Below are 26,270 nucleotides of genomic sequence, written 5' to 3' on the forward strand. Positions count from 1 at the left end.
AGAGAAGTTAAGTGACTTAACTAGGGTCACAGAGCTAATAAATGTCTAAAGCAGAATTGGAACCCATATCTTCCATATTCCAGAACTAGCACTCTGTCTGCAGAAACACCCAAGGTGGAAGGTACCATCACAGGGGTAGTGAACATAGTGGGATGATTGGTTCTACTGCTAGGGTTCCCAGACTTGCACAGTTGAATCATTTATAGCTGCAGTTAGCTTTCAGAAAACCAAACATCCACATGAACCCTTTGGTTGAGATGCTTCATTGTCTGGTCTCCAAGAATACTCAGCAGGTGCAGCTGCAGTATTTTCATTAATTCATCAAATGTCGTAAGTGTTTACTATGTGCCAAGCATTATGTTAGGTCTGGGGAACAATGAAAAGTGTCTTCTTAGGACTTAGCGTCTAGTAGGGCCTGTGCTGCATACACAGCCATAATATGGGTAGCTTGCATGAAGATGTTCATTGTCTTGTGTAATCTGAGGAGGAGAAAGATCCTTGTGACTGAGAGGCACTGGGAGGACTTCATGCATGGGGTGGCATTTGAACTGGCCTTCAAAGCTTGGGTAGTATCAGTGGGCGTAGGGGGCACAAGGCCCAACTTCCTTCATAAGTTTACCCCAAAATCAGGGCAGAAGGCTTACAGAAGTCCTGACAGTGTATATAGACACCAACATTGGTTTTAAATTTTTGACCCATGACACTATGGACTGTTGTACTAAGGAACAGATTGTCAATTTTCTCTGTGTGCAGAGTTCTCCAACCCTTACAAACCGTTGCTATTCTCTTGCATCTTGTCACCTTCCTCCTTCCTAATATTGTACCTCACCCCACCTTTAGAAAGTCCGACTTTGACTGCCTATCAGTGGACTTTCACTAGTGAATTTTGTTGATGAATCCTGGTTTCACATTTGGGTTATTTTATAACATCAGCCCTTCTTGTTTCTTAATGCTACTGTCCAGCAGCATAGGCAATGTATAAATTATAACTTAAGTTTTTACTATCACATACAAAGAAAGCCCTTGTAGCTCACGTTATTCTCATTAGAAACATACCTTTTTTTCCCACTCTGTCATCTAGATTACACAGTTGGAAGAATCATCTGATCCAGTGGTCTCATTTTAAAAATGAAAAGGTGTACAAAGATTGCCACACAGCTATATAGTAGCTCAGCTCTTGGCTTCCACTCAGGTGCACCTTCTCCTCTGCTATGCTTCCCTTTCTCAAACCAGGATTACGTCTCCAAACTTCTCCATTCTACTCCCCTCCATGCCCTGTTGCCATCTTCACTGCAAGTGGCAACCAGAAAACCCTGTGACACACTGGAATTTTCAAATGCTATTCAAACAAAGCGTAAAATGGCCACTCTAAGGAGTTCTATAATGCATATGACCAAGTGAATCCATAAATAACCCTGAAAGGCCTCCTGTGACTTAGTGAGCGCAGGCTTTCAGATGGCTGATATCTGTCAACTGTTGATGTTTCTGTAGTGGGAGCGATGCCGCATCTATCCAAACGAGAGCAACTCTGAGCGAAGATGAAAAGCACTACATCTTGAACGGCTCCAAGGTACTTGTCCCCAGCTTCTTCTGACACCTGTCGCCCTAAGATGGATAACGTCTTGTCTTCAAACTGAGTGTTTTCACAAGGAAGGTTGGGCTAGAGTCAGCGGGTTTTGCGGGGAATTCGAATTATGGTCTTGTCATGGTATAGATGGGAAAACAAAGCCAGGGAAGGGAGGGGCTGACACAGGGATGTGGAAGGGAGGAGGTTAGCACTCGGAGACTGCTTCCACATGTAGAGCTTCTTTTATCTGAGAGAAGTTGGAGCAATTCAGCCTAAGGTAGGAAACAAGCATTTACTAAGGTCCAAAGGCCTGAGTGCACAGTTGTAAACTGGACTGTTCAGGACAAGGTAGAGGTCCTGTGGAGTGCCTTCCCTCTCTGAGAGGTCGTGATTGTGGTGTTGGGCACAGCCCCTGTTCTCATGGAACTGGCATGACATTTATATGATGTTTTAAGGTTTGCAAAGCACTTTACTGATAGTATTTCATTTCATATATTCATGGTCACCTTGGGAGGTAGGTGCTGTCGTTATTCCCATTTTACAGTTTTGAGAAAACTAAGACAGACAAAGGTGACACGGTTTACCCAGGGTCACATAGCTGGGAAGTGTCTGAGGCTGGATTTGATCCTGACTCTGGGCCGCGTGCTCTAACCACTACACCACCCAGCCCCTTCGTGGCTAATGGTTAGCTTACTCCCATTTATTTGTGGTGACATGGTGGGTTGAAGACAAATCAACATTGAGTTTTGCCCTCTCCACATCCTCCAAAATGGCAAAGCATGTGAAATTAACTGTATGAGACTTAGGCTTCCATGAGGAAATTTAGGAATTTAATGCCTGCAGGAGATTGTAAGGAGTTACCATGTGGCAGAAGATTTTGGAGGGAGAAAATAAAGTATACAGTAATAGCTGATTATTTTTTTCTCAAATTCTCCACTGTTTTAAAATATTTTACCTGAATTATTTCATTTGCTTCCACGTAAGCAACTCTTTGAGATAGGAAAGCTGGGAAATTGGCATTATCCCTAGTCTCTGAGGGAAGGGAATGACTTGCCCAAGGTCACACATTTGAAATGGGAACTTGAACCCAGGCCTTCTGACTTTGGCTGCTTTGAGCTTTCTCCTACACTAGAACCAGCTCCAGCCTTATTGAAGAAGGCTTGCCAATAATGGTTACTTAGATTTTCCTAAGTTCCTTTTTTCTTTATCTCCTTCCAGATCTGGATCACAAATGGTGGCTTAGCCAGTATATTCACAGTGTTTGCCAAGACAGAGATCATTGACTCAGATGGCTTAAAAAAGGACAAAATCACAGCATTCATTGTTGAAAGAGATTTTGGTGGCATTACAAATGGTAAACCTGAGAACAAATTAGGCATCCGGGGCTCTGACAGTAAGTATCTTGTTCTTTGCCCTGCCTGTTGTAGGTGTTGGGTGACATCAGGTTGTGTGTCAGTTCCCCAGCCCTTCAACAGTGTGCTTAAGAGTCCACATCCCAAATGAGGAGTTTGTTTGAAGTGTCTCTTGCGGGAAGGTGACAGTGTCCATCCTAGAGGGCTGGCTTCGGTATCGGCCCTCTTGCTCTCTCTCGCCTCAGTGCCCTTGCTCAGAGGCTCCTTTATGTGCCTTCCCATTTTTCTGTGGTGTTGATCATTTCTTTTCCATACCTCACTTAGGACTTAGAGAAGGCCCTCTGTTCTTTAGGTAGAATCCTAACACTGAGAGGAGCCTTAGAGACTATCCAGTCCATGCCCTTCTCTTTTCAGGGGAGGAAATGGAGGCCGAGGTGGTTTGAATTTACATAGCTGCAAAGGGGCAGACCTGGGACAAAACTGATCTGACTCCTAGCTAGCCCTGTGCTGTCTATGCTAGTTCAATGTGAAGCTTCCTCTGGCTTCATGTTCTATCTCTTCATAATAATGACCCTATTGCCATCTTCCTTCTCTTTTTAATTATCTTACAGAATGTCAATAAGCACATTGTTCCATTATTAAAAATTTTTTGGAAGGGATATCAATGGCCATTTAGTTTCCCCAGAAGTCCCTAATGTAGTATACTTGACAAGTGATTTTCTAACCTTACTTAGAAACTTCCAGAAACTCTCTGCCTTCCAAGATAGTGCATCCACTTTTGAACAGCTCTAATTGGTAGGAAGTATGTCCTGCAACAAGCTGACATTTGCCTCTTTGTAGCTCTCACTCATAGCTCCTGTTTTACCACTTGGAGCCACACAGTCTGTATGCCTAATCCCCTCTTCTGAACAATGGTGTGCACTTTAAAAACCTTGGGTTTAGCCAGTTGTAATGACTCATGCCTGTAATCCCAGCCCCTAGGGAGGCTGAGGCTAGAACTCTCAAGAGTTCTGAGATACACTGGGCTAAATGGAGAGAAGAGGTATTCACACAAAGACCAGCACCAATATGGTGAGCCTCACCCTGGAGCAAGGCAGGGAAGAGAGATGATAGCTAGGATGCATAAGGAGGGGTGAACCAGCCCAAGGTGGAGACAGAGCACCAATCAGTGGTAGGATTGAGCCCTAAGATGGTTCTTCCAGCCTAGGAGATATAGGGAGACCCTGCCTCAGAACAACAATGAGAAGTTAGGGCTTGGCAAGAGTGAAGTGAAAGGAAGTGGCCCATGTTGCAGTCTCTGCCGTTGTCCTTATCATTACCCAGTGAGCTCAACTAAACGTTTCGGATAACACTTTAGTAACTGAATGTCCTGTTTCTCATCCTGTTTTCTGTTCAAATAGTTTGCCTTTTGTTGCATAGTGAAGTGAAATCCCCATTTTTCTTTGGCCATGGTACACTACTTAGGTAGGACTCAAACACCTTTCAGTGTGTTAAAAGCTTGCTGACTGATATTATTTTTCTTTTACTTGTAGCAGTTCTTTGGGCTCATTTGTTATAAACTGGAATGAAAATGAAACCATTTGAATTCTTTTTTAATTTTTAGCTTGTGAAGTTCATTTTGAAAATACAAAAGTGCCTGTTGAAAATGTCATTGGAGAAGTTGGAGGTGGATTTAAGGTGAGCTTCTTTTGGTGGTAGATTCATTATGTTCTCTTTCATTAAGTGTTGTGTAACCACTTTTGAAGCACCATGGGTGTCATATAACCATGGCAGGAACTTGGGGGGATCCACAGAGACTTATGACTGGATGGTGCTGGCCTCCATGAGTGTATATTCTGTGAAGTGGTAGAGGGCTGGGAGTCTCTTTCCCTGGCAGATTGATACCCACCAGCTTTGCTCTTTTTCTCCCAAGATCAAAGGTTTGAAACTCCATTTTTATCTCCTAGGGGCAAAAGAAAGCTGAACTAGAATCATAAACAGTTTTGGGAGGGGGTTGTTTTTGTTTTGGCCAACGGATTAAAACAATCTCAGTGGCACAGAAATCTTCTTATAGCTGAGGCTTAATTTACATTTGAACAAGAGGAGCAGAGAGTTAGAAAATGAAATTCAGGGTGAGGAATAAGGAACCAGAAAACCTATTCCTCCATTCAGAGGACCGTTTGAGTGGAGATTAACCTGATGTCACAGAAAGCTCAGGTGGAGAATGAAGAGAATGCTGGGATGTTTAAGGATGTGATGACAGCAGAGGCAGGTCCTTGAGAGGAGCGGATGGTCCTCACACTTCTCAATCTCTGACTAAGACCATGGCAGGTAAATGAAGCCAGAGAGCACATGATATTTTTATTTTTTAAAGAATATTTTATTCTTTCCCAATTACATATAAAGGCAATTTTAACATTCCTTTTTTTTTTTTTTTAATTTTGAATCCTCATTTCCTTCCTCCCCCCTCTGAGACAGGAAGGAATTGGATGTAAATTACACAGCACATGATATTTTTAAAGATTATGGAAAGAAATGGCCAAATGTCAGAAAAGGAGGTCAAGCAACGAGAATTTGTGAAGATTAACAGAGGAAAGGGTTAAGCATAGAATTATAAACATTTGAACGCAAGAATCCATTTTAAATTTTAGAATCAATTTTAGAAGAGTTGGGTATAAAGTATATTGAACCAAGGAAGAGTCTTACATTGTCTCTTTTGAAAAGCTGTATTTCTAAGTTTGATTTGGGACTACATGGCTAACAGAACATAATGCTTTTTCTACTATTTTTTGCTAAATCTTTTAATACTGTATAGACAAATGAAACCAGTAGATTAGAGCTTATAGTAGTAGGTGAAAAGCTTCCAGTAAGGTCCTATCTCCTTTCCTGGCCAACAAAACAAAATCCCCAAGTTCTCTATCTGGACCCTGTTAGATTGCCCAGGGAATAGGGGGCCGTACTTGGAGTCAGGAAGAACAGAGGTCAATCCAGCTTCAGGCCCTTGGTAGCTGCCTGACCCTGGGCAAGTCATTTCACTCTCTTAGCCTCAGCTTCCTCATTTGTAAAACAGGGATAATAATAACCCCTACCTTCCACAGTGGTTGTGATGATCAAATGAGATAACATGTAAAATGCTTTGCAAACCTTAATAAGCTGTATAAATCCTAGCCATTATAATATTCATGTTGTTATTGTCACCAGCCATAAGCACAGAGGACAACTCTCCTGTTCCTGTCTGGCTTTCTCTTTGCATTTGTTTGCTCTGTGTCTGTATAAAAATCTCTGAGTCTGCCACCATGTCAAATTCAAAGTGCAGCCAGCCAAAGAAAAAAAAGTCTCTCTACTTCCTTGGATTTTGGCTAAGTTCTGAAAGTAGTGGGAATAGACAAGATATATATGTCTGCGCATCTTTTACGCTGTGTAAGGGCAAGGCACTATACTAGGTACCACTGAAAAAGACCCAGCCTCTGCTCTCAAAGAGCTTATATTCTATTGGGAAGTGGGGAGTGGGGAATGGGAGTGGCTGTTAGGTTTGTTTGGCAGAAACAGACTGTGAAAGCAGATGATATGAAATAAGACTGGAGCCCAGTTGTGGAGGGCCATCCTCAGCTTTTAAAGAGTTTGATCCTAGAAGTACGAGGGAGCCACTGAAGGCCTTGAGCAGGGGAGAGACAAGATTAGATTCCTGCTTTGAATTACTTTGGCTCCAACTGAGAAACACCCTAAGGGATGCCATTATTAGTGTGTTTCTGTAACCAAGGTCCCAGTTGTACAGATTCTTCTCAACTTAACCCACATTTATGCCTCTCCTGATACATCTCAGGGGCCAGCCTTCTGGCAGGAACAAGTTCTTTTTACCTCAGCGGGGGCAGCCAAAGGCACATAGGGTCTTTCCAGGAGCCCAGTCATTCCCAGGCAGACTCTTTCTGGCTTGGGAGAACCTTCCACAGACTGCACCTTCCCAGAATTAGAGAGAACTTGGGGGGCTGCCTTGGCCAGTCTGGAACCAAATAGGAATCACTCTCCTTTTAGTGTATTCAACTCAGGGTCATGAACATTTTCAGCGAAAGGCATTGGAGACAACCTCTTCCACTTTTGTATCATTCTGATAGCAAAGTGTTGTTGTTGTTTTATAAGAAGCCTACGTTTGCTTTGGACTCCTCCCTCAGGTCCCAGGCAGAAGCTTATTTCCCTACTCTGTGTGACACCTCAGCTGTTTTGTGTTCCATTCCTTTTTTCCCCATCTCCGATGAAATAGGATCCATTTCCTTCAACTGATTCTCATTTGACAAGACCTTGAGACCTTTAGCTCCTGGCTGCCCTCCTAGATAGTCTGTCCAGTTTATCAGTCTGGACCCCACAGCCGCCACAGCACAGTGAAGCCTCCAGGAAGAACTTTGCTTGGTGAAGGCACGTTTTTAGTTTAGAATTGGAAAGATCTGTCATGTATAATGTGTTCTGTTTTATATTAAAATTTAATTCAGACATTTGACAGAATAATTAAGCTGACTTTCAGATACTTGAATTCTGCATCAAGTGGTCACTGATTTTGTGACTGCTAACAAGGCACTTAACCTCCTGGTCTGAGGCACATCTATAAAATAGAAATAAAAACACCTCCAGTACCTGCCAGTACAGAGGACGATTCTAACAGCCACATGGGATCATGTGTGGAAAGCACTTTGTCCCTCCCAAATTCAGACATAAATGCTGTTACTGCCAGCTCTTGAGAAACAGGAAAAAAGAAAAACTTGAACAGAAGAAGCCATCAGTTTCTTAGTGAAACAGGAGGTTGTTTTATTTTTTTATTTAATTTGCCATGCTGTTATTAGAAAGGTTTACTTTTTGGAAATAGAACCAAGAAGGGAAGAGGGGAGAAAACCACCCCAAGTCTTAACAAATAGAAATTTTGCCATTGAAATAATCTTTCATTTTTTTGTCTCACCATCATCAGTGACTGTTTCTTCTGATGTTTTGTGGTATTATGGACTTCTGAAAATTAATAGATTGACACAAGCATCTCTCCTCTATTATGTGTTAATTTATTCCGTGATTACATGTTTCTAAACACAAGTCAAAGAGCTCTGAGACTACTAAGTGACACAGTTTTTATAGTTTGCTAGCCTGGGGTCAAGAAAATTGGAATTTGAATTCTGTCCCAGACACATAATAACTGTGACCCTGGGCAAGTCACTTAATCTCTATTTGCATCAGTTTCCTCATCTGTAAAATGGGGATAATAACAGCACTCACCTCCCAGGATTGGTATGAAGATTAAATGAGATGATAATCTGTAAAGTGCTTAATCCAGTGCCTGACATGTAGTAGGTCTTGGGTAAATGCTTATTATTACTGTCATTATTATACTGAAATCAGAACCTGGGTTTGAATTCAACCTCTGCTTCTTCATGGCTTGGTAACAGCAGACAAGTCACTTTGACCTGCTTTGGTCTCAGTGGCCTCATCTGCCCAGTGAGAGGCTGGTCGAGATCATCTCTAGACTCTTCGAGTTCTAAAGCCTGTGATTTTTCTGCATGTTGCTGGAAGAAACCAAAACAGATGACGAACAAACAAGAGTAAGAAGATATTGATAAGCCATGTTGCAAGAGGAATCAGTCTCTCAGCAGGCATCCTCTTAACCACATACCTGCTGGCCTGGGAACTAGATAGATCTATAGATCTTTTAAAGCAAGATTAATTATATATTCTATATACTACTGTATTATGTATTATTTGTACATCAACTTTTTCATACCCTGAAAGATGGTGCACCTGATTAGAAGCTGTAACTACCGTTTCAGAAGCCTGGAGCTGTCACTTGTTTTGTCAGCTCTGATTTATAGTTGTCTCATCATTTTGAGCACATGAAGAGAGCTGTGCCATTTCTGAGTGCTATTATGATCAGAATTATGCTTGTTTTCCCTTAAAGTACTTTTTTCGTTCATTTTCACTTAAGGTTTTCCTTAGGTAGCTAGGTGGCATCAGGAAAACTCTTCTTCCTGAGTTCAAATCTGGCCTCAGACACTTACTAGCTGTGTGACACCCTGGGCAAGACACTTAATTAAGTCTTTTTGCCTCGCTTTTCTCATGTGTAAAATGAGCTGGAGAAGGAAATGGCAAAACACTCCATTATCTTTGTCAAGAAAACCCCAAATGGGGTCACAAAGAATTGGACGTGACTGAAGATGACTGAACAACAACACAAGGTTTTGCCATTATAGAAAAGGTTCTTGAGAAGTTCACAGTTTTCTGCAACTCAGACATATTCAGCCCTGGAAAATTCTGTGGCCCCAAGCTTTGTTTCCATGCTGATTCCCTGATGGCCGCAGGCTCTTTGTGGAAAGCTAACTGGCTCCTTTCCCATTCCAGACCCCTAGAGTTCGATGATGAGGTCAGATGCCTATCTGAAGCTGTGTAGATGGTTCCCATAAATGCCTCTTGGCTGGCACCACCTTGTCTGTGAAAGAACGTTCACCATGTGTTCCAGAAACCTACTTTTAAATTCAGGCTCTTCTTTCTGCCAGTGTGACCTTGATAAATAATTTAACCTTTTTGTGCATGTTCCCTCATCTGTAAAATGAGATGATTGCCAAGGACCCTTCCAAATCTAAACTCCTATGTCCCTTGTAAGCTTGAAAAAGACATAATTGCTTTATCCCCATCAAGTTTTACCACAGGGTTACGATCACTATCTTACTGTCTTTCACTTTTTGAAGACAAAAGTTACATATATTATGACTGTTTTTACTCACTTTTATTGACCTCTTTGCTGAAACTGAACTTTAGATCTTTTGTGATAATAAATCAACTTCATGATGTCATTCACAGCCCTGTGTGATCTGGGCCTAGCCTTATTTTCTACTATTTCCCTTCTCATATCCTAAATTTGCTGTTCCTGAGTTTGTCTTCTATATTCTGTTTACACTGTTTTTCTCTGTTATCACTGTGTTTGCCACATCTCCTCTCCCTCTTCCACTCTCTTGTTCCCCCAGTCTCTTCTTGTCCAAATCTTTCAAGGCCCAGCTCAAAAGATATTTCCTTCATGAATCCTTCCTGGGACTTGCCAGCATAAAGTATTGTGTTGGTTGGAACACAGGCCACTGTTTTCACTGACTCTAGCTTTATGTGAGGACTGAGTGCAACCTGTCTTAAGGAGAAAAGTCAAGATTTAAGGTGAGATGCCTGGGACCAAGCTGAGCTTTTGTGGATTAGGATTACCTCAATAAAAAATTTACCAGCCTTTCTTGATAGGTGGCACTAGTGACATTGTGAGAGAGGACTAGAAAGTGAAATTTTCTTTTTAGATTGTAAAAATATGGGTGATGATACCAGGGGAGAAAATTTCTAGCATTTGACTTGAATTTCAAAACAGCAGTCACTATTGGAATTTTAAACAGGAAGCAGGAAGGAGATAAAGTGTTAATAGAAAAGAATATGTTTAGTTGGAAAACAAAGAAAAATTCAGAACATCATTGGACAGTATTTCAAGAGGCTAACTGGAATGAATAAGGAGGTTTATCAGCGGGTACTTTTCTTCCTAAAACTAAGACCAAAAATGCAGTTCCGGTCAGCTGCCTTTGACATTCATATCAAAGGCTTAGACGTCACAACTAAGCTAAAAGTGCTTCCAGATGCATGTAAAGCAAACTTGGGAGGGTGCTAAAGATGTGTGCAGAGTAGTCTCTTCCTTAGTTGGAATCTTTAGCTCAGCAGTTTCCAACTCATTTCACAAGAAATGGCTGGAAGACTGACAGCATCTCCGTAGTCTTTGGAGAAGTAGACATAACTGAAGTGCTAGTGGAATATTTGCGTTCTTCAGAGTACCAGGCGTGGAAAAGAAAGCAGTGAAATCCATCCTCATCTAGACAGTGGAAAGAAGACAAAATGCCCCTTAAAAGCAGTGTTAAGTACCAATAGGTGTGTAGTCTACTGAAGTAAAAAACCTTTTTTTCTGAAAATGAGGGTCTTCTAAAACAAAATAATCCCAGGAAGAGCAATTGTACCAAGACAAAGGCTAAACGATGAATGACTTAGCAACCAATTGGTGATTTGTCATGTAGAGTGAAAAGACTAGTGCTCTTCTAAAAGGAAGCATTATACTCATTTGGAGGACATTGAACCCTCAGCATTAAAAGTAAGTCCACATATTCAAAGCTGATGACGATTCCTGGTAGAGTGGTGCCACAGCAACCAGTCCTCAGTGGTCACGCCTTAGCCAATCAAGGACAACTCAAAAGTCAGTGCTCAGATTGACTTTATTGGTGAGCAGCCATGATCTTCCAGGTAGAAAGCAGTTAGTTTGTCTATGAGTAGTTAGAAGAACTTCATTCTTTCATTGTTGGCTTCAAAAAAAGTTACCTTCAATTGCGGTGACTGGTAGGGAAGATGTCCTTATCAGAACATTGGGAAATAGTCCATCCTAATTCCTGCTGATCATAACTATACCTGCCAGGTTTCGCTGGTGGACCAGAGTATATCAGAAATCCTCTTTGGGAGCTGTGGTGCATCTGTGCTGTGGGCCCACAGACAGGGGTCTCTGAACACAGAAATAGATTTTCACAGTTAAGCAAACAGGGAGGGGGGTTAGAGGGATTGATTAGACAAGTTGATTTTAGACTCCTTTAGTCCTCCAAGAGAACAACCTCGTTCCTCAATCCCCTCACGTAGATAGGTGCACATTGGTTCAGCATCTCAGCCTAAGTTATGTTTGGGGGCCCTGGGTGGTTCTTGTTTCCTACACCTAAGGGCACAGCATGAATTTCAAGAAACTATGTGGTAGTAAAGCACTTGGAGGTCTGGCAGATGCTCTCCTCTGATTGCCATCTGGTCTTGGGGTGAGCTGCTGAGCCATGAAGTTACTTAGTGTCCAGGCATATTCCAGACCCCATGTGGCATAAGCCCCAGGAGTCTCCTCTTGCTGCTCTTTGCTGATATACTTGCCCAGTGACACATCTCTAGAGGGTGGGCTGAAGGTGTGACTTGTTTTGGAAGGAAAGGTGTGCCTGGTGGGCCTGAGCAAATAGCCTGCCATCTGCACAAATCACCAACCTTGAATAAGGTTTATCAAGGTCTATACTCCCTCGCCCCTCCAAAAAACAAACAAAAACCAAACTAGGGAATCTGGGGCTTAGAAATGGGTACCTATTAGGCTGTTTGTCCAACTACTAGGACTTAGGGTAGAGATGGAGGTGCTTTGTGTGGGGTTTCTAGAAACTTGAGTTACTCAGCCTTTCGAGGAGAACAGCCTCAATAGCCCTTGTCAGACCCTGGTTAGGGCAAAGGGAGAGAGCTCACAGAACAGTAAACAAACTTGCCCTTTCATGAACAACTGCTACATTCCAGGAAAGGCTCCATGGCCTGATGCCTAGACCTGCTTCTTACACTGTGCTTTCACCCCTCGTGTAGAAACAAAAAACAAAAAGGAAAGGGAAAAAACAAAAAAAAAATGGGAAAAAGACGACAGTGAAAATTACAAAGTGACATTTTAATTTTAATTGAAAGGAATGTAAACACAATTTATAGATGTTTTAATACAGTAAATTTGTGTAATTATTTTTCATTATATTGCTTTTTTCCTTTCAAAGTAAAGGTCACATTTTAGGGATTCAACCTTTATTCAGAAGTAGCTTTGATCTGAACTTATATGGCATTCTCTCTTTCCTTTAAATCATGCCTTGTCATAGCACTTGATTTCACTGTTGTTTGTATACATGTTTTTATCTTTTCTATTGGACTGTAATCTCCTTGGGCAGACTGTCTTATTCATCTTCATATACCCTATAGCACTTAGCACATAGTAGGTCCTTGGTAAATATCTGCGAAAATGAATGAGGGGTGTCATTAAAAAGCAGGCTTGGACCATGATATGTACGTATTATTTCAGTGATAAATGAATGCTAAGTTATTGACATATATCACCTTCCTCAGTAAAAGCTAAGTCCAGGCAGAGGATGCTTACAAGTCCTACAAACTTGGAGTAGAATGCAGTGGCTCTTTGGCACGATCTTAGTTCTGTAGGCCACCACCTGCTTTGTACACATTGGTGCTGTTTCCCAGATTGTTTGTTTGTTTGTTTTCTCAGTTCACAGTCCTTAACATAACTATGATAGGACTGGATTCATAAAACAGAATCTACAGAAGAGCTCCTGGGTACCTGAGGAGCAGAACCAAATCTGGCCTTTGCCTTGTGGACCTTGTCCCATGTTAGCTTGCTTGCTGCTTCTTTTAGAAGCAGTCTTATCCTCATTGCACACACACCAACATGTCCTTCTCTGGAATTTGATGAGCTCTTAATGTTGAATAAATAAAGCCTTTCCTTCCTCTTACAGCTAGCAATGAATATCCTCAACAGTGGGCGATTTACCATGGGAAGTTTAGTTGCTGGGATGCTCAAGAAGTTGATTGGTAAGTTAGGCATGATCATGAAGTGAAGACTTATGAGTATCTGTCCCACTGGCACACTAAGTCCTTGATCTCGAAAGAAAAAGGACTCAGCCACCTCAAGGTCACTGTTGAAAGAAATAACCTGAAAAAGGAAGATTCTTTCAGATTCGGTTTTAGTGTTTCTTTTTCTCTGGTGTGATTGAGCTTGGAAAACACGCTTGTTCTTCAAAGTAGCAAATCCTTCCGTGTGGCCACTGTCTAGTTTCCTTGGAAAAACAAAATGTGTGTGGAGGAGAAAAGTGTGTGTGGCACCACACCCCACTCCCTGTAGATTTGTTATTCAGTTATTTCAGTCAGTTGTGACCCCATTTGAGGTTTTCTTGACAAGACTGTACTTTGGCTGAGCCATAAAATGATTACTGAAGAAGCCGAGCTCTCGTTGTGAGGGCTACAGTGTTCCTGGTGATGTTTCCAGAATGCCTGAACAGCAGTTTGGCCCTGGTGAGGCTAAACAAAAGGCAGTGTTTTCCTTTTCTTAAAATTTTTCGGGATGTATTTTTTGGAGGCTTCTTTTAATTTTAACTCCTTGGCTCATACAACTGAGCAATTTTCCCCTTTCTGAGAAGATAGAGATGGATTTATCCCATCACTCCTGCTGATACATTGGAAAGCTCATGAACATGACTAGGAAATCATCCTTCTTAATGACTGCTTTCTTTTCTTAAGGAATGACAGCAGAATATGCCTGTACAAGGAAGCAGTTCAACAGACCTCTAAGTGAATTTGGATTAATTGAGGTAATTAAGAAACTGAAAGCTGCCCTTGCTCATTTCAAAGGCTTCTTCATCTGGGGCCAGTGTGTGCTTGAAAAGTGGAGAATTTTTCTCCCTTGTAATGGTGACTGCTTGTTGTGGTGATTTAGAAAATAGAAATAAAGTTATTCTATTTCATGTAAATATCTTTATTAAACCTCTGATCTGTTTTGGAATGCAGCTGCTTGCCCTGCATAACTGCCTTTATTACAGTTCAGGAACCACATGTAAATTGGTCTTTGTGTTTGTTCTCATGAACTTCAGGAAAAGTTTGCTCTGTTGGCCAAGAAAGCATATGTGATGGAGAGTATGGCCTACCTCACTGCCGGGATGATGGACAGCCCAGGTTTCCCTGATTGCTCTCTGGAGGCAGCGATGGTGAAGGTGACTGGGAAAAATGGGGTAGCTGTGGTTTTTGAGAGGCTGAAAGAAAGATGCCAATTCCCACAAGGTGAAGAGCCGTTACAGGTCTTCTAGGCATTGCCCAGAGAGGTGAAGGGATTGCCCATGGCTTCACGGTTTACTTGTTGTAGATAAGTCTTTAACAGCATTTATTTTTCATCCCACCATGAGCCATCCCAAGCCCACTTTACTGATCCCAGCTTTTCTACCCTCGTTTTTTTAATGCTTCCAATCAATCATTTATGAAATGCCTATGGAATGTTCAGTGTTCTCAGGATATTGGACCTAGTTCTTGCTCTCAAGAAGTTTATAGGCTGGTTGGAGTCACAAGACTAATACACATGAAATAACACTGAACCATACTAGAATGTTATATGATTAAATGATGCAGAGAATGAGGGAATTAAAAGTTCATAGAATGTGAAGATCAGGGAGGGTGCTCATAGTCAGGGAATATTCTACGAAAGAGGTCATATTTATGTTTTTCATCTAACAATATCATTTGCTTCATCTAGACCCTGCTGTTATTATCTAGTGACATAGATATTCAGCAAGGCCATGATAGCCGCTTTATCATTGGTGGTAGGTGTTCAGCTCCGAAGCAGCCTGGATTTGTGTAAGTGAAGCCCTACAGATTGTTGGAGGCCTGGGATACATGAAAGATTACCCCTATGAGCGCTATCTCCGGGACTGCAGGATTCTGCTGATTTTTGAGGTATGTCTTGAGTTTTACACTTGTCACAATCACTGTTTCTTCTGATTGGACTGGAATATGTGTTGCCTTTCCTAGCTAGTGGAACATCAGAGAGGACTTACCTTTTGTTTATGATTTCAGCCTCCTGAATTGTATACAGTGTGGTTTTTCTACTAAATTGGCTTTGAGTGTTGAAGGGTCCAGTCCAGGTGGTTCAGATGCTTGGAGAACAGCGTGGATGAGCTTAAAGGCATAGGTTTTGTCCCCTAGTCGTGGAGGAAGCTTATGTGGCTAGATGTCTCTAGTCTCGCCAGCAAAATAATGCCATTTGCCAGAACATGCGATGGAGAGTTTAGATAGCTCAGAGTAAATCCAGGCCCACCCTTAAAAGCACAATGCAAAGTTCATGTCTTATCATAATGTCTTTGTGAACAAAAGCCAGCGCACAGTTGTTGATTTTAAAAAATAATAACTTGTGATTATGTAATGCTTTCAAGTTACAGAATACTTTATGTTTATCCATCTTCTGTGAGCCTCACAACTTCTCTGTAATAGAAGTATCATTCCTCGATTGCCAATGAGGAGACAGGTATTAGATGGCCTGCCCAAAGTCAGGACTAGCATCCAGAGCTTTTTGACTGTAAGGCCTACGTTGTATTCCACTGTCTCCCTTTGCTTAAAGTAGAGGGTAGATAATACTTTTTCACATCTTGGATATTTGCTCATGGAATCTGGCACAGCACCTGTACTTTCTCAAATTTAAGATTTCAGCACTTTGAAAAAGAATCGTCAGTGCTGGAAAGTGAGAAGGACAGAGGGAGGGAGGGTACTGAAGAACACACTCCAGACGGTTGTGTGATCAAAAAACTGGGGATGTTTAACCCTGAGGGACACAGTACCAGTGAAGTTAGGCAGGTCTGGACCTGGAGTCAGGGCACTCCTTTTTTATCATTTTATTGTTAGGATGGACATTTTAAGAGAACCAATGCAGGTGTTCAACCTGCCTGTTTTGTACTTTTTAAGTTTCTGAAAGTAAGTATATGCTCCTTGGTAGGTCAGCAAATTGGACTCCTTTTCTTCCTCTTTTCTCCTCCCTCCTTCCTCATTTGTCCCTCATTGTTCAGTTCAGCTCAGGAGATGTGTATTAAGCACCTGCCATATAAATGAGACAGGAGGATAAAAACGAAACAAACCATGTCTTCAGGACGGGAACACAAGCTCAGGCACACAAGCTCTACGCAAAATAGTAAACACAGTAGAGGTACAAAGTAATTTCAAGAGGAGGAAGAGTGCTAATAATGGGGGGTGAGAACCACGAATGTGGAAATGGAGCACCCCAGTCTATGAATAAGTGCGTGATGACTGTTACCCACAGCAGGGGTCACATTGTAGATCAAAGGGAGTCTTTTCCACATACATGCTTTTGAAATCTCTGAATTGCTCTTCCTCATCACAGTCTCCTGTCCTTCCACTTCTCCCACTGCCTCACTTTTCAGTTGACCTTCATTCACTTCACCACATCCTCTGATCTTCACCTTCTCGTGACCCAGTGGATAGAGCTTCAGCCTCAGAATCAGGAACATCTGAGTTGAGGTTTTGCCTCTGACACCTACCGGCTGTGAGAACCTGGGAAAGTCAACTAAACTCTTTCAGGCATAGTTTCCTTGTCTGTAAATGGGGATAATGGCATATACCTCATAGGATCGTTGTGGATCAAGTTGAAGTAATGGGTGTAAAGTACTTTGCTGACCTTCATTGTACGTTAGCTGTTATTATTCGTTCCTTAACCTCCCATTGCATCCCTCTCTTTCCTTCCTTTGTAGTCTTGACTTTGTACTTAGTCAATTCAACATGCCACTGTTCTCCTTCCTTAAATCCCCTCCTTCCTTGTTCTGTTGGTCCCACTTTGCCAATCCTTAACACTTGGTCACCCCTACTTTATGCCTTCTCTCTTCCTACTCCAGAGCTTCTTAGCACACTGGAGATTGTCTCAGAATTATGCAGAGAATGGAGTACAAATTTTTGTTCCATTTCCTCAGCTGGGCCTTTGGTGCCAAATGGCAATGTTTTCATTCTTCTCTGATTGACTGTGTGATGCTGCCCTGCGGGGCTCTTTCCTCTAGAGAGAACTCTGCTCTCTCACTGTGGGCAAGCCTCAGTTGTTTCATCTGTAAAACCAGGGCAACAAGAGAGATGATGCTGTGCTAACCAAGTGATGGCCAAATGGCAGTTGTTAAGAGTTATCATTGCTCTCATCCCCAAAGGAAAACATTCTCTGTCCCTGCAGATTCTCTTCTGCCAACTCCTTTCATTTCCAACCTTAAATTACTCTTCATTTCTTTTTAGGTGTCATGTGCCCCCAACCCTTATTAGAATATAAGCTCCTTGAGGGCAAAGAGGGTGTCACTCTTACATTCCCAGTATCTAGCATGTTGCCTTAACAATAGCAGTTGTTTTTTTTTTGAATAACACTTTGTTGAATTAGACAAGTTTGTTAAAATTATCTGCGCTCTCACAGTTAGGTATTTGGGAGGGTCCTTGGAATCACCTCCTGTTAAAAGTGGTTGAAGAATGGTGACCAGAAGGGGCAACTAGGCACAGTGGATAAAGCACCAGCCCTGGACTCAGGAGGATTTGAGTTCAAATCTGACCTCAGACACTAGGTGACCCTAGGCAAGTCACTTAACCCTGATTGCTTCAAAAAAAAAATGGTGGCCAGAGCCTGGCTAAATGGAGCTCCCAGGCTAGGGAGGGTATGGGGCTTTCAGAAGCAGTGTACTAAAGCCCATCAGGGCCATACCCCACCACATATAACCTGCTATGCTTCCACAGCATCTAGTGCAGTATAAGATTGGGCCTAGTCTTAATCCTTCTGTCATTATCCATTTTTGAACCAAGTCTATTGATAGATTCCACATAAACATTTATTTTCTATAAAATAAATCTCTAGAAGAAAGGGCGTCTGCACTCATAATTTTTCTGTACATGTGGTTTTTTAAGAGTCACCTGTAGATGTAGATCAGGATGCCAGGGATTCAGTACTGGATTTCTTTTCTTTCAGTTACTATTTGACATCCCATCAAGGATTCATTTTCTTATTGTTTCTTTGGGTAAAAATTTTCTTTTTAAAATGAAACATGACAGAGAAGTGGGATCACATTGCTTAATCCTTATTTTATGCATCATGTGCCGGAGAGAAAGGAATCCATTTGTTTTTCACAATTCAGGAAGTTTGCAAACTAGCAGGCATGTGTCACAGTGCTATGAAGATGGAAGGCCAGGATGTGGTTTTAATGCCATTTAAGCAAATCAGAAAAGGAAGCCTTGTGTACAGCATTATAGTAATATGTTCTCAAGACTATAAGCTCCTAATAAATAGAGTGCTTTCTTCTGTCCATAATATCTTCTAATGAAGTGGAATCAGCCATTCTTCCTCTTTACTCACATATCTACAGCATTTACTATGCTCAGCGTGCCTGAGTTATGTAGGTCAGTAAATATAGAATATCTGTGTCTCAGGATACCTGTGTTCTTTCTGTTCCTCTCACATTCTTTGAACATACATGCTCTTGTCACCTTACCTCCTCTCCAAGGTTTACTCACAGACTATATCTAAGAAGTACTGGAAAATAGAAGTTATTTACGAGTGGTCTGTTCATACTTTGAAATGTAATGTTTCCTTTGAGGCTATATCTTAAAGTGGATCTTGGATGACATCTCAGCTCACATACGTGCTGTGTCCTGTGTGTGCGTGTGTGCGCGCACGTGTGCGTCTGTACTATTTTCTTCATATCTTTGATCTTCCAGGGAAGCCAAGTGGGAGAATAAAGGCAACAAGAAATGAAACACAGGCCACCTTGAGTAAGTGGAATACAGATTTGAGTGTCTGACAAGTAGGAGATCACTTCATATCATCTGGAGATCATGAAGATTCCCAGTCTTCTACAGAATAGGATTATTGTCTAGGTTTTGTCCAAACCAAGGAAAGCTTAGTTTTGAGTCAGGTTCCAAGAGTGACATAATAAAAGCTTGAGGCCTAGAATCTGAATATATAATAAAGGAACATTTTCTGGAACCTGGCCTAAAGTGTGGCCTGATGCCAAAAGCTGTGAAATTGATAAGAGGATGGGGACACAGGTTCCATCTCTCTAATCACTCGCTGGGCTTGTCTCCAACACAACCTTCCCTACTTGGAGAACAGGATCTGTGGTGTGAGGCGGTAACCAGATGGTAAGGGCCTTACTTCTTCCCCCACAGAGGGGATCCACTTATGAGATGACAGGATGTGAATGAGGTGTGATCTTATTACACTCTCTTTCTCACAAATCACAATCTTCCTTCTTCCCCCTAGCTTTGCTATTACTGTCTCATAACCTTCGTGTCATCTTTGACTCCTAACTGTCACTTGTACCTCCTGTCCATTAAGCTGCCAAATCCTGTCTTTTATACTTCCATGACATCACTTGTGTCTGTTTCCCTCTTTTGGCACCACAGTGCACAGAGCACAAGGCCTAGAGTCAGGAAGACTCATCTTCCTTAGTTAAAATCAGGCCTCAGATACTTACCAGCTGGGTGACTTTGGGCAGATCCCTTAACCCTGTTTGTCTCAGTTTCCTTGTCTGTAAAATGAGCTGGAGAAGGAAATAGCAAACCATTCCAGTATCTCTGCAAAGAAAACTCCAGTTGGGGTCATGAAGGATCTGACACAACTAATGACTACTGAACAACAGCACCTCTTCATAGCCATCAAGTTAGTTTGGAAACTTTTCACCTCTTTTCTGGACTATTGCCATAACCTCACTGGTCTCCTTACTTCAAGCATTTCCCTTTTCCAGTCTATCCTGTACCCAGCTATCAAAGAGATTTTGCAGATCTAATCGTATCATATCCTGATCCTAAAGTCCTAAGCCTAATAGCTTAATTTTAGACTTAACCTTAGGTGTTCTCCTACCAGCAATCTGTAATTTAATAGATCTGGTATTAAGCTTAGAAACCTTTTGACTATAGGAATTTGCCACTAAGAGTACAAACATTGCAGGGAAACAATATCTCCCCAAATTCATGTCAATTCCAGGCAGGAGTAGATTGTCAACTTGCATTCAGTTGCCTGGTGTCAGTGGGGAAATTGAGTCAGGAGAATCCTACCTCAGCCCAGGCTGAACAGCCACTCTCCCACCCTTCCCATGAGATCCCCTTTTTCACTTCATAACAGCATCTCACAGGCTTACTGGCATCATGGATTGGAGGCTCAGATCACCTTTCTTGTTATCCATACCTGGAGTTAGACTCAGAAGTCAGTTATTAGTCCCATAGCATCTTAAAATAGCAAGTTCCAATAACCAGGTTTCACATATGACTGTAATTTCATATTGGCTAAGGAACATCTCTTGAGGCAAGTTTTAAAGGGCTTACATGCCTTTCTATACATGTTCTCGTTCCTGATTAAATAACAGTCATAAAATCAAATTTACTATTAAATCCTTAACTTTTCCATCAGTGCCAAATTTTACCTGAGGTTACCTGCCTCTAGGAAACTTAGACTAAAATTCTTTTCCCCAAGCTAAAGATGTCTCTGATTTAGTCTCAGTAATTAATTCAGTCACTTGTTTTGATACTAATTGCTTTTGCATCACTTTGCATCATGTCCAAATTTTCTCCCCGTCTCTCCCCTCCCCCCACCTCCTAATACCTTGCACTCTGATTACCCCTTCCCTCAATGTACCCTCCCTTCTATCACACCCCACCCTTCCCTTATGCCCATCTTCTCTCTTTTCTTGTAGGGCAAGATAAATTTCTATACCCCATTACCTGTGTTTCTTATTTCCTGGTTATATGCAATAATAATTCTCAACATTTGTTTCTAATACTTTGAATTCCAATTTCTCTCCCTCCCTCCCTCCCTATCCCCACTGAGAAGGCAAGCAATTCAATACAGACTAAATATGTGTCGTTTTGCAAAAGACTTCCATAATAATCGTGTTGCATAATACTAACTCTCTCGCCCCTTATTTTTTTATTCCTCATTTGACCTTGCCCCTTCCCAAAAGTGTTTATTTCTATTTACTCCCTTCTCCCATTTGCCCTCCCTTCTGTCATTCCCCTCATGCCACTTGTCGCCTCCTCCCCTACTTTCCTATAGTGTAAGATAGATTTTTTATACCAAATTTAGTGAGCATGTTATTCCTTCCTTAAGCCATGTGTGGAGAGAGTAGCTTCACTTTGCCCCTCTCACCTTCTCCCTTTTCTCCTCTATTGAACAAGATTTTTCTTATCTCTTTTATGAGTTATAGCCTGCCCCATTCCATTTCTCCCTTTCTCCTCCCAGTGTTTTCCTCCCTCACCCCTTAACGTTTATTTCATTTATTTATGTATTTTTTTGTGTGGATATCATCTCTTCTGATTCAACACAGCCTGTACTCTGTGTGTGTGTGTGTGTGTATGTATATGTACAATCTCTCCACCTACCCAAATACCGAAAAAAGTCTCAAGAGTTATATTTTCTTTCCAAGTAGGAATGTAAACAGTTCAGCTTTAGAAAGTCTTTTATTATTTATCTTTCCTATTTACCTTTTCAAGCTTCTCTTGATTCTTGTAAAGTCAAATTTCTATACAGATCTGGTCTTTTCCTCAGTGTGAATTATTGAAAGTTCTCTATATCATTGAATGACCATTTATTCCCTTGAAGTATTATACTCAAATTTTCTGGGTAGGTGAGTCTTGGTTTCAGTCCTAGTTCCTTTGACCTCTGGAATATCCCGTTCCAAACCCTTCGATCCCTTAATGTTGAAGCTGCCAGATCCTGTGTTATCCTGATTGTATTTCCACAATACTCAAATTGTTTCTTTCTAGCTGCTTGCAGTATTTTCTCCTTGATCTGGGAACTCTGAAATTTGGCCACAATATTCCTAGGAGTTTCTCTATTTGGATCTCTTTCAAGAGGTGATCAGTGGATTCTTTCAATATTTATTTTGCCTTCTGATTCTAGAATATCAGGGCAGTTTTCCTTGTTAATTTCATGGAAGATAATGTCTAGGCTCTTTTTTTGATCATGGCTTTCAGGTAGTCCCATAATTTTTAAATTGTTTCTCCTGGATCTATTTTCTAGGTCAGTTGTTTTTCCAGTGAGATGTTTCACATCATCTTCTGTTTTTTCCAACTTTTGGTTTTGTTTTTTAACGCTTGGTTTATCTCATAGTCATTCATTTCCCTGAATTCAACTCTCTCTTTCAAAGAACTATTTTGTTCAGTGAACTTTTGAACCTTCTCCTCCATTTGTGGCTTATTCTGCTTTTTAAAACCCCCTTCTCCTCATTGTGTTTTTGGACCTCTTTTTCCAATTGAGTTAGCCTCTTTTTAAAGGTATAATTTTCCTCGGCATCTTTTTGGTTCTCCTTTAGCAAGCTGCTAACTTGTTTTTAAGCTCTTCTATTGCCTGAGCCCGGTTTAAGTTCACTTTGGAGGCACTGGAAGCAGGGGCCTTGACTTCCTCTGACAGTATGCCTTGTTCTTCCTCATCCGAAAGGATGGGAGGAGAAACCTGTTCACCAAGAAAGTAACCTTCTGTGGTCTTATTTTTTTCCCTTTTTTGAGCATTTTCCCAGCCAGTTACTTGACTTCTGAATCCTTTGTCAAGAGGATGGTCCTATTGCCCCTTCTCTCCCCAGTATCATGTTCAAAGCTGAGATTCACCTCAGCTGCTGGATTCCCCAGGGCTTTGAGTGGGGGCAGGGCTGTCACTCATAGCTGAGGTTTAGATCAGCTGCTCTTTACCACTAGAGTCTTTAAGCTGAGCTGCTTGGACAATGATCCCAGGTTGCTTCTCGGCCACCATAGGTGCCTGCAGTCTGCTGCCGCCACCTCTGCCATCACCTGGGGCTATTGCTGGAGGAACCCTGTTCCTCTCTTGCCCAGTTGGGAAAGCCCTCCCACAGTGACCTTTGAAGTTTTCTTTGTGGCTCCTGGGTTGAGATATCTGGGACCCTCCTTGCTGGGAACTCTGCCCTGGAGGTCTGTTCAGGTCCTGTTCCTCCCAGCGCCGCGTGGCCAGGGCTGGGCTCTGCTCTGCTCAGCGTCCCATGAGAGAGACCTTTCCTGTCAGACTTCCAGGTTACCTTTGGCTGAAAACCTCTTTCACTCTGTTGTTCTGTGGCTTCTGCTGCTCTAGAATTTGTTGAGAGTCATTTTTTACAGGTATTTTGTGGGCTGTGGGGGAAACGCTAGAGTATATGCATCTTTCTACTCCGCCATCTTGGCTCTGCTAAAATTGCTTTTTAAAAACTTTATAATCTGCCTAATTATTATTACAGTAGTATGTGGCTAATGATAAGGATTAGACCTCTGATTTCATTGATATAGGGAACTCCCAGATGAGAAAATTCACTCCGCCAGTGCAGGTCAGCACCTTCTCTGCAACTCATAGTCTTAGAGAGTTGCTTAGCACACTGAAATTTAAGTGACTTTCTCAGTATCACAGAGGCAGTGGATATGTAAATAAACACACATATTGGGAATACATGCCCAAAGTTTTTTTAATGATCAGGATATGTGAGTAAAAAGTTTGGAAATTACTGGCCAAAAGGAAACAGGTATGTGACTTCTTAGGAATCTTCAATTCTCAACTCCCTTATTCTCTTGCCCTTTTGAGTGTTTACTCCTCATCAAACCCCAGCCCAGGATTATTCCCAACATCTGCCTCCTCCAAACCAACTTGTATTCTGAACTAAGCTAGAAGAAATTACAATTAAGCCTGAGTCTCTTTCACATTTCAATTCTCTCATCTCAACTAGACCCTCACCACACAGCAAGACAGTCTTTTTATTCCTCCTTTTGGTTCTCTAGCTCACTCCATACACAAGAGATTTCAAACCTCTTTTTTCTCAGCTCTGCCACAGTAGCCACTCCCTTCTCTTTCTCAGCTGTGTACCTTGCCTTATACTTTATGGAGAAAATAGAGACCATTTGCCAGGAGCCCCATCTTCTCTGCATCTCAGAACCCCTTGACATCAATTCTCATTCCATCCATTGCTCAAGTCTCTGATGAAAAGGTGATCCTTATTGCGAGGCTAACCTTTTTGTACATACCCTAATCCCCTCCCCTTCCCCTTGTTCTCCAGTGGATTGTTCTATAATCCCCCCACTGTCTCTGATCTTCATTCTCTGTATCCTGGTTCTTTCCTGCAGCCTAAGTGCCTGTCATCCTGGAAATAAGCCCCATCCTCTCAGCTTATCCTCTGTCTTTCCTCCCTTTCCTAGACAAATAACCTGGAAGAAACTATTAATATTGGTTGCCTCTACTTCTTCACTGGTTGGTCCTGCTCTTTCCAGACGTTACTAGTGATCTCTTACATGCCACATCAGAAACCCTTTTCTCAGTCCCCATCCTCCACAGTGTCTGTGTAGCACTCCACTCTACTCACCATTTTCTCTCCTTTCTGGATTTTTTTGATACTACTCTCTTGGCTCTCTTACTTGTCTGACTGTTCCTACTGAATCTTCTTGGGTCAAGTCAAGCCAACAAGCATTTTTTAAATGCCTACTATATGCCAGGCATTGTGCTAAGCACAAAGAAAGGCTAAATAAACAGTCCCTGCCCTCTAGGGGCTCCCAGTGAGATGCTTCGTTATCCATAGCATGGCTCCTCACTGTGGATCTACTCCAGGGCCCAGTCCTATGTGACTTTCTTTTTTTCATCTCTACACTCACTTGGTGACTTCCTCCACTACATAGGTTTAACTTATCACTTCTAGACTGTAAAGGTAACTTTCAGATCTGTATATCCAACGCTGGTTTCTCCTTAGTGCCAGTGGATTATTCCAAACTAGGTGTGTCATAGGCATTTCAAAGTCAAAACCTGCCCTCCCATTCTGAACTTGCTATTTCTGTCAAGGGCCCCCCCTTCCTTCTAGTCACCTCTGTGGTTTCCTCAACTCTTTCCTCTTCCTCACCCACCTCCCCACCATTCCTTTGCCAGATCTCCTTCTATCCCCTTCCCCCTCCTCACTCCCTAGCTCAGGCTCCCATTCATTGCCTCTCATCCAAACTATTACTCCAGCCTCCTAACTGGTCTTGCTTTCTCCGTTCTATCTTCTATGCATCTTCCCAAGTGATTTTCCTCAAATCCAAGTCTGATCATGTCAGTCCTCTACTCACCAAACTCCAGTGGCTCCTTGTTGCTCTCACAAGCAAATATGAACCTGTCTGTTGGACTTGTAACGCCCTTTCCAACCTTGCTGCCAAGTCTGTCCTGCCCACTGCTTCTAGCAGCTGTTCCATCTGCTCTGCCACATGGCGGGAACACACTTTCACCATGCTTCATGTGCTTCTGTACATGCTGGTTCTCTAGTTCCTTTTGAGAACAGTGACCATTTCATTTAAATTTGTTTTCCCAGAACGTGGTGTGTAATAGGCCCTTAGTAAATGTTTGCTGATTTCTTCAGCTCACCATAACCCTTCTGTGCACAATTGCCCAGCTGACTCAGGTTTCTTTACCAATAGGCTGTGTGATCCTTTCGGTTTTTAATATTTCCTAGGTCTTTTATCCTACTCCAGGCCTGCCCTTCAGTTACTCGATTCAGGCTGGTGCTCATCTCCCTGGATTGGTCTAGAAGTTCATTTTATTCCTGTCTTAGGAGAGGATCAGGGTTTTCCTTAGAAGAGCAGTGTAATGAAAGCTGCATGGGATATAGAAATGTGCTCAGCACCTGTATCAGCAAGGCCCTACCATGCACAAGAGGGCCTAAGAGGAAAGCTACTTTGGAGGGATCAACAGTCTACTTTAATCAAGTACATTTATCATTCACTTAGTTCAGGGGGAACAGAGAAATAAAGAAGAGATAGGGCTTCCAACTGTCTGACCATATATACATAGTTACCAGAGAGAGAAGTATCAACATCTGCGTTTTCAAAGGGAGAGGGGTCTTAGTGGCTGCTCACAGTCTCATCTGGTGAAACAAGCGCTTCCATTGAGCAGGTCTTAAAGTAAAACCTCACCTCAGGGTATTTATACACTTTTCAGAGCTAGAGGGCAGGGCCCTCTGACCCCGAGCCTCAGTAGAAATTAGCAAAAGGTATTGAGGCCTATT

At 42.0% G+C, this 26,270-nt stretch overlaps 1 protein-coding gene and 1 non-coding gene across 2 annotated transcripts in view; both read left to right on the forward strand.

The window, feature by feature from the left end:
* ACAD9 (acyl-CoA dehydrogenase family member 9) overlaps nt 1-26,270 on the forward strand; it is a 55,117-nt gene that overhangs the window by 18,030 nt on the left and 10,817 nt on the right. The window contains exons 6-12 of the mRNA XM_072598272.1: nt 1,492-1,570; nt 2,786-2,960; nt 4,523-4,596; nt 13,227-13,302; nt 14,008-14,078; nt 14,358-14,477; nt 15,082-15,210. Of these exons, the coding sequence (XP_072454373.1) occupies nt 1,492-1,570; nt 2,786-2,960; nt 4,523-4,596; nt 13,227-13,302; nt 14,008-14,078; nt 14,358-14,477; nt 15,082-15,210 (724 nt within the window). The remainder of the gene's footprint in view (nt 1-1,491; nt 1,571-2,785; nt 2,961-4,522; nt 4,597-13,226; nt 13,303-14,007; nt 14,079-14,357; nt 14,478-15,081; nt 15,211-26,270) is intronic.
* On the forward strand, nt 11,309-11,444 carry LOC140497924 (small nucleolar RNA SNORA52). Its single transcript, XR_011964927.1, has one exon. It is a non-coding gene; the product is annotated as a small nucleolar RNA SNORA52 (small nucleolar RNA).

This window comes from Notamacropus eugenii, chromosome 3 (genome assembly GCF_028372415.1).
Source record: "Notamacropus eugenii isolate mMacEug1 chromosome 3, mMacEug1.pri_v2, whole genome shotgun sequence".
Taxonomy (NCBI): Eukaryota; Metazoa; Chordata; class Mammalia; order Diprotodontia; family Macropodidae; genus Notamacropus; species Notamacropus eugenii.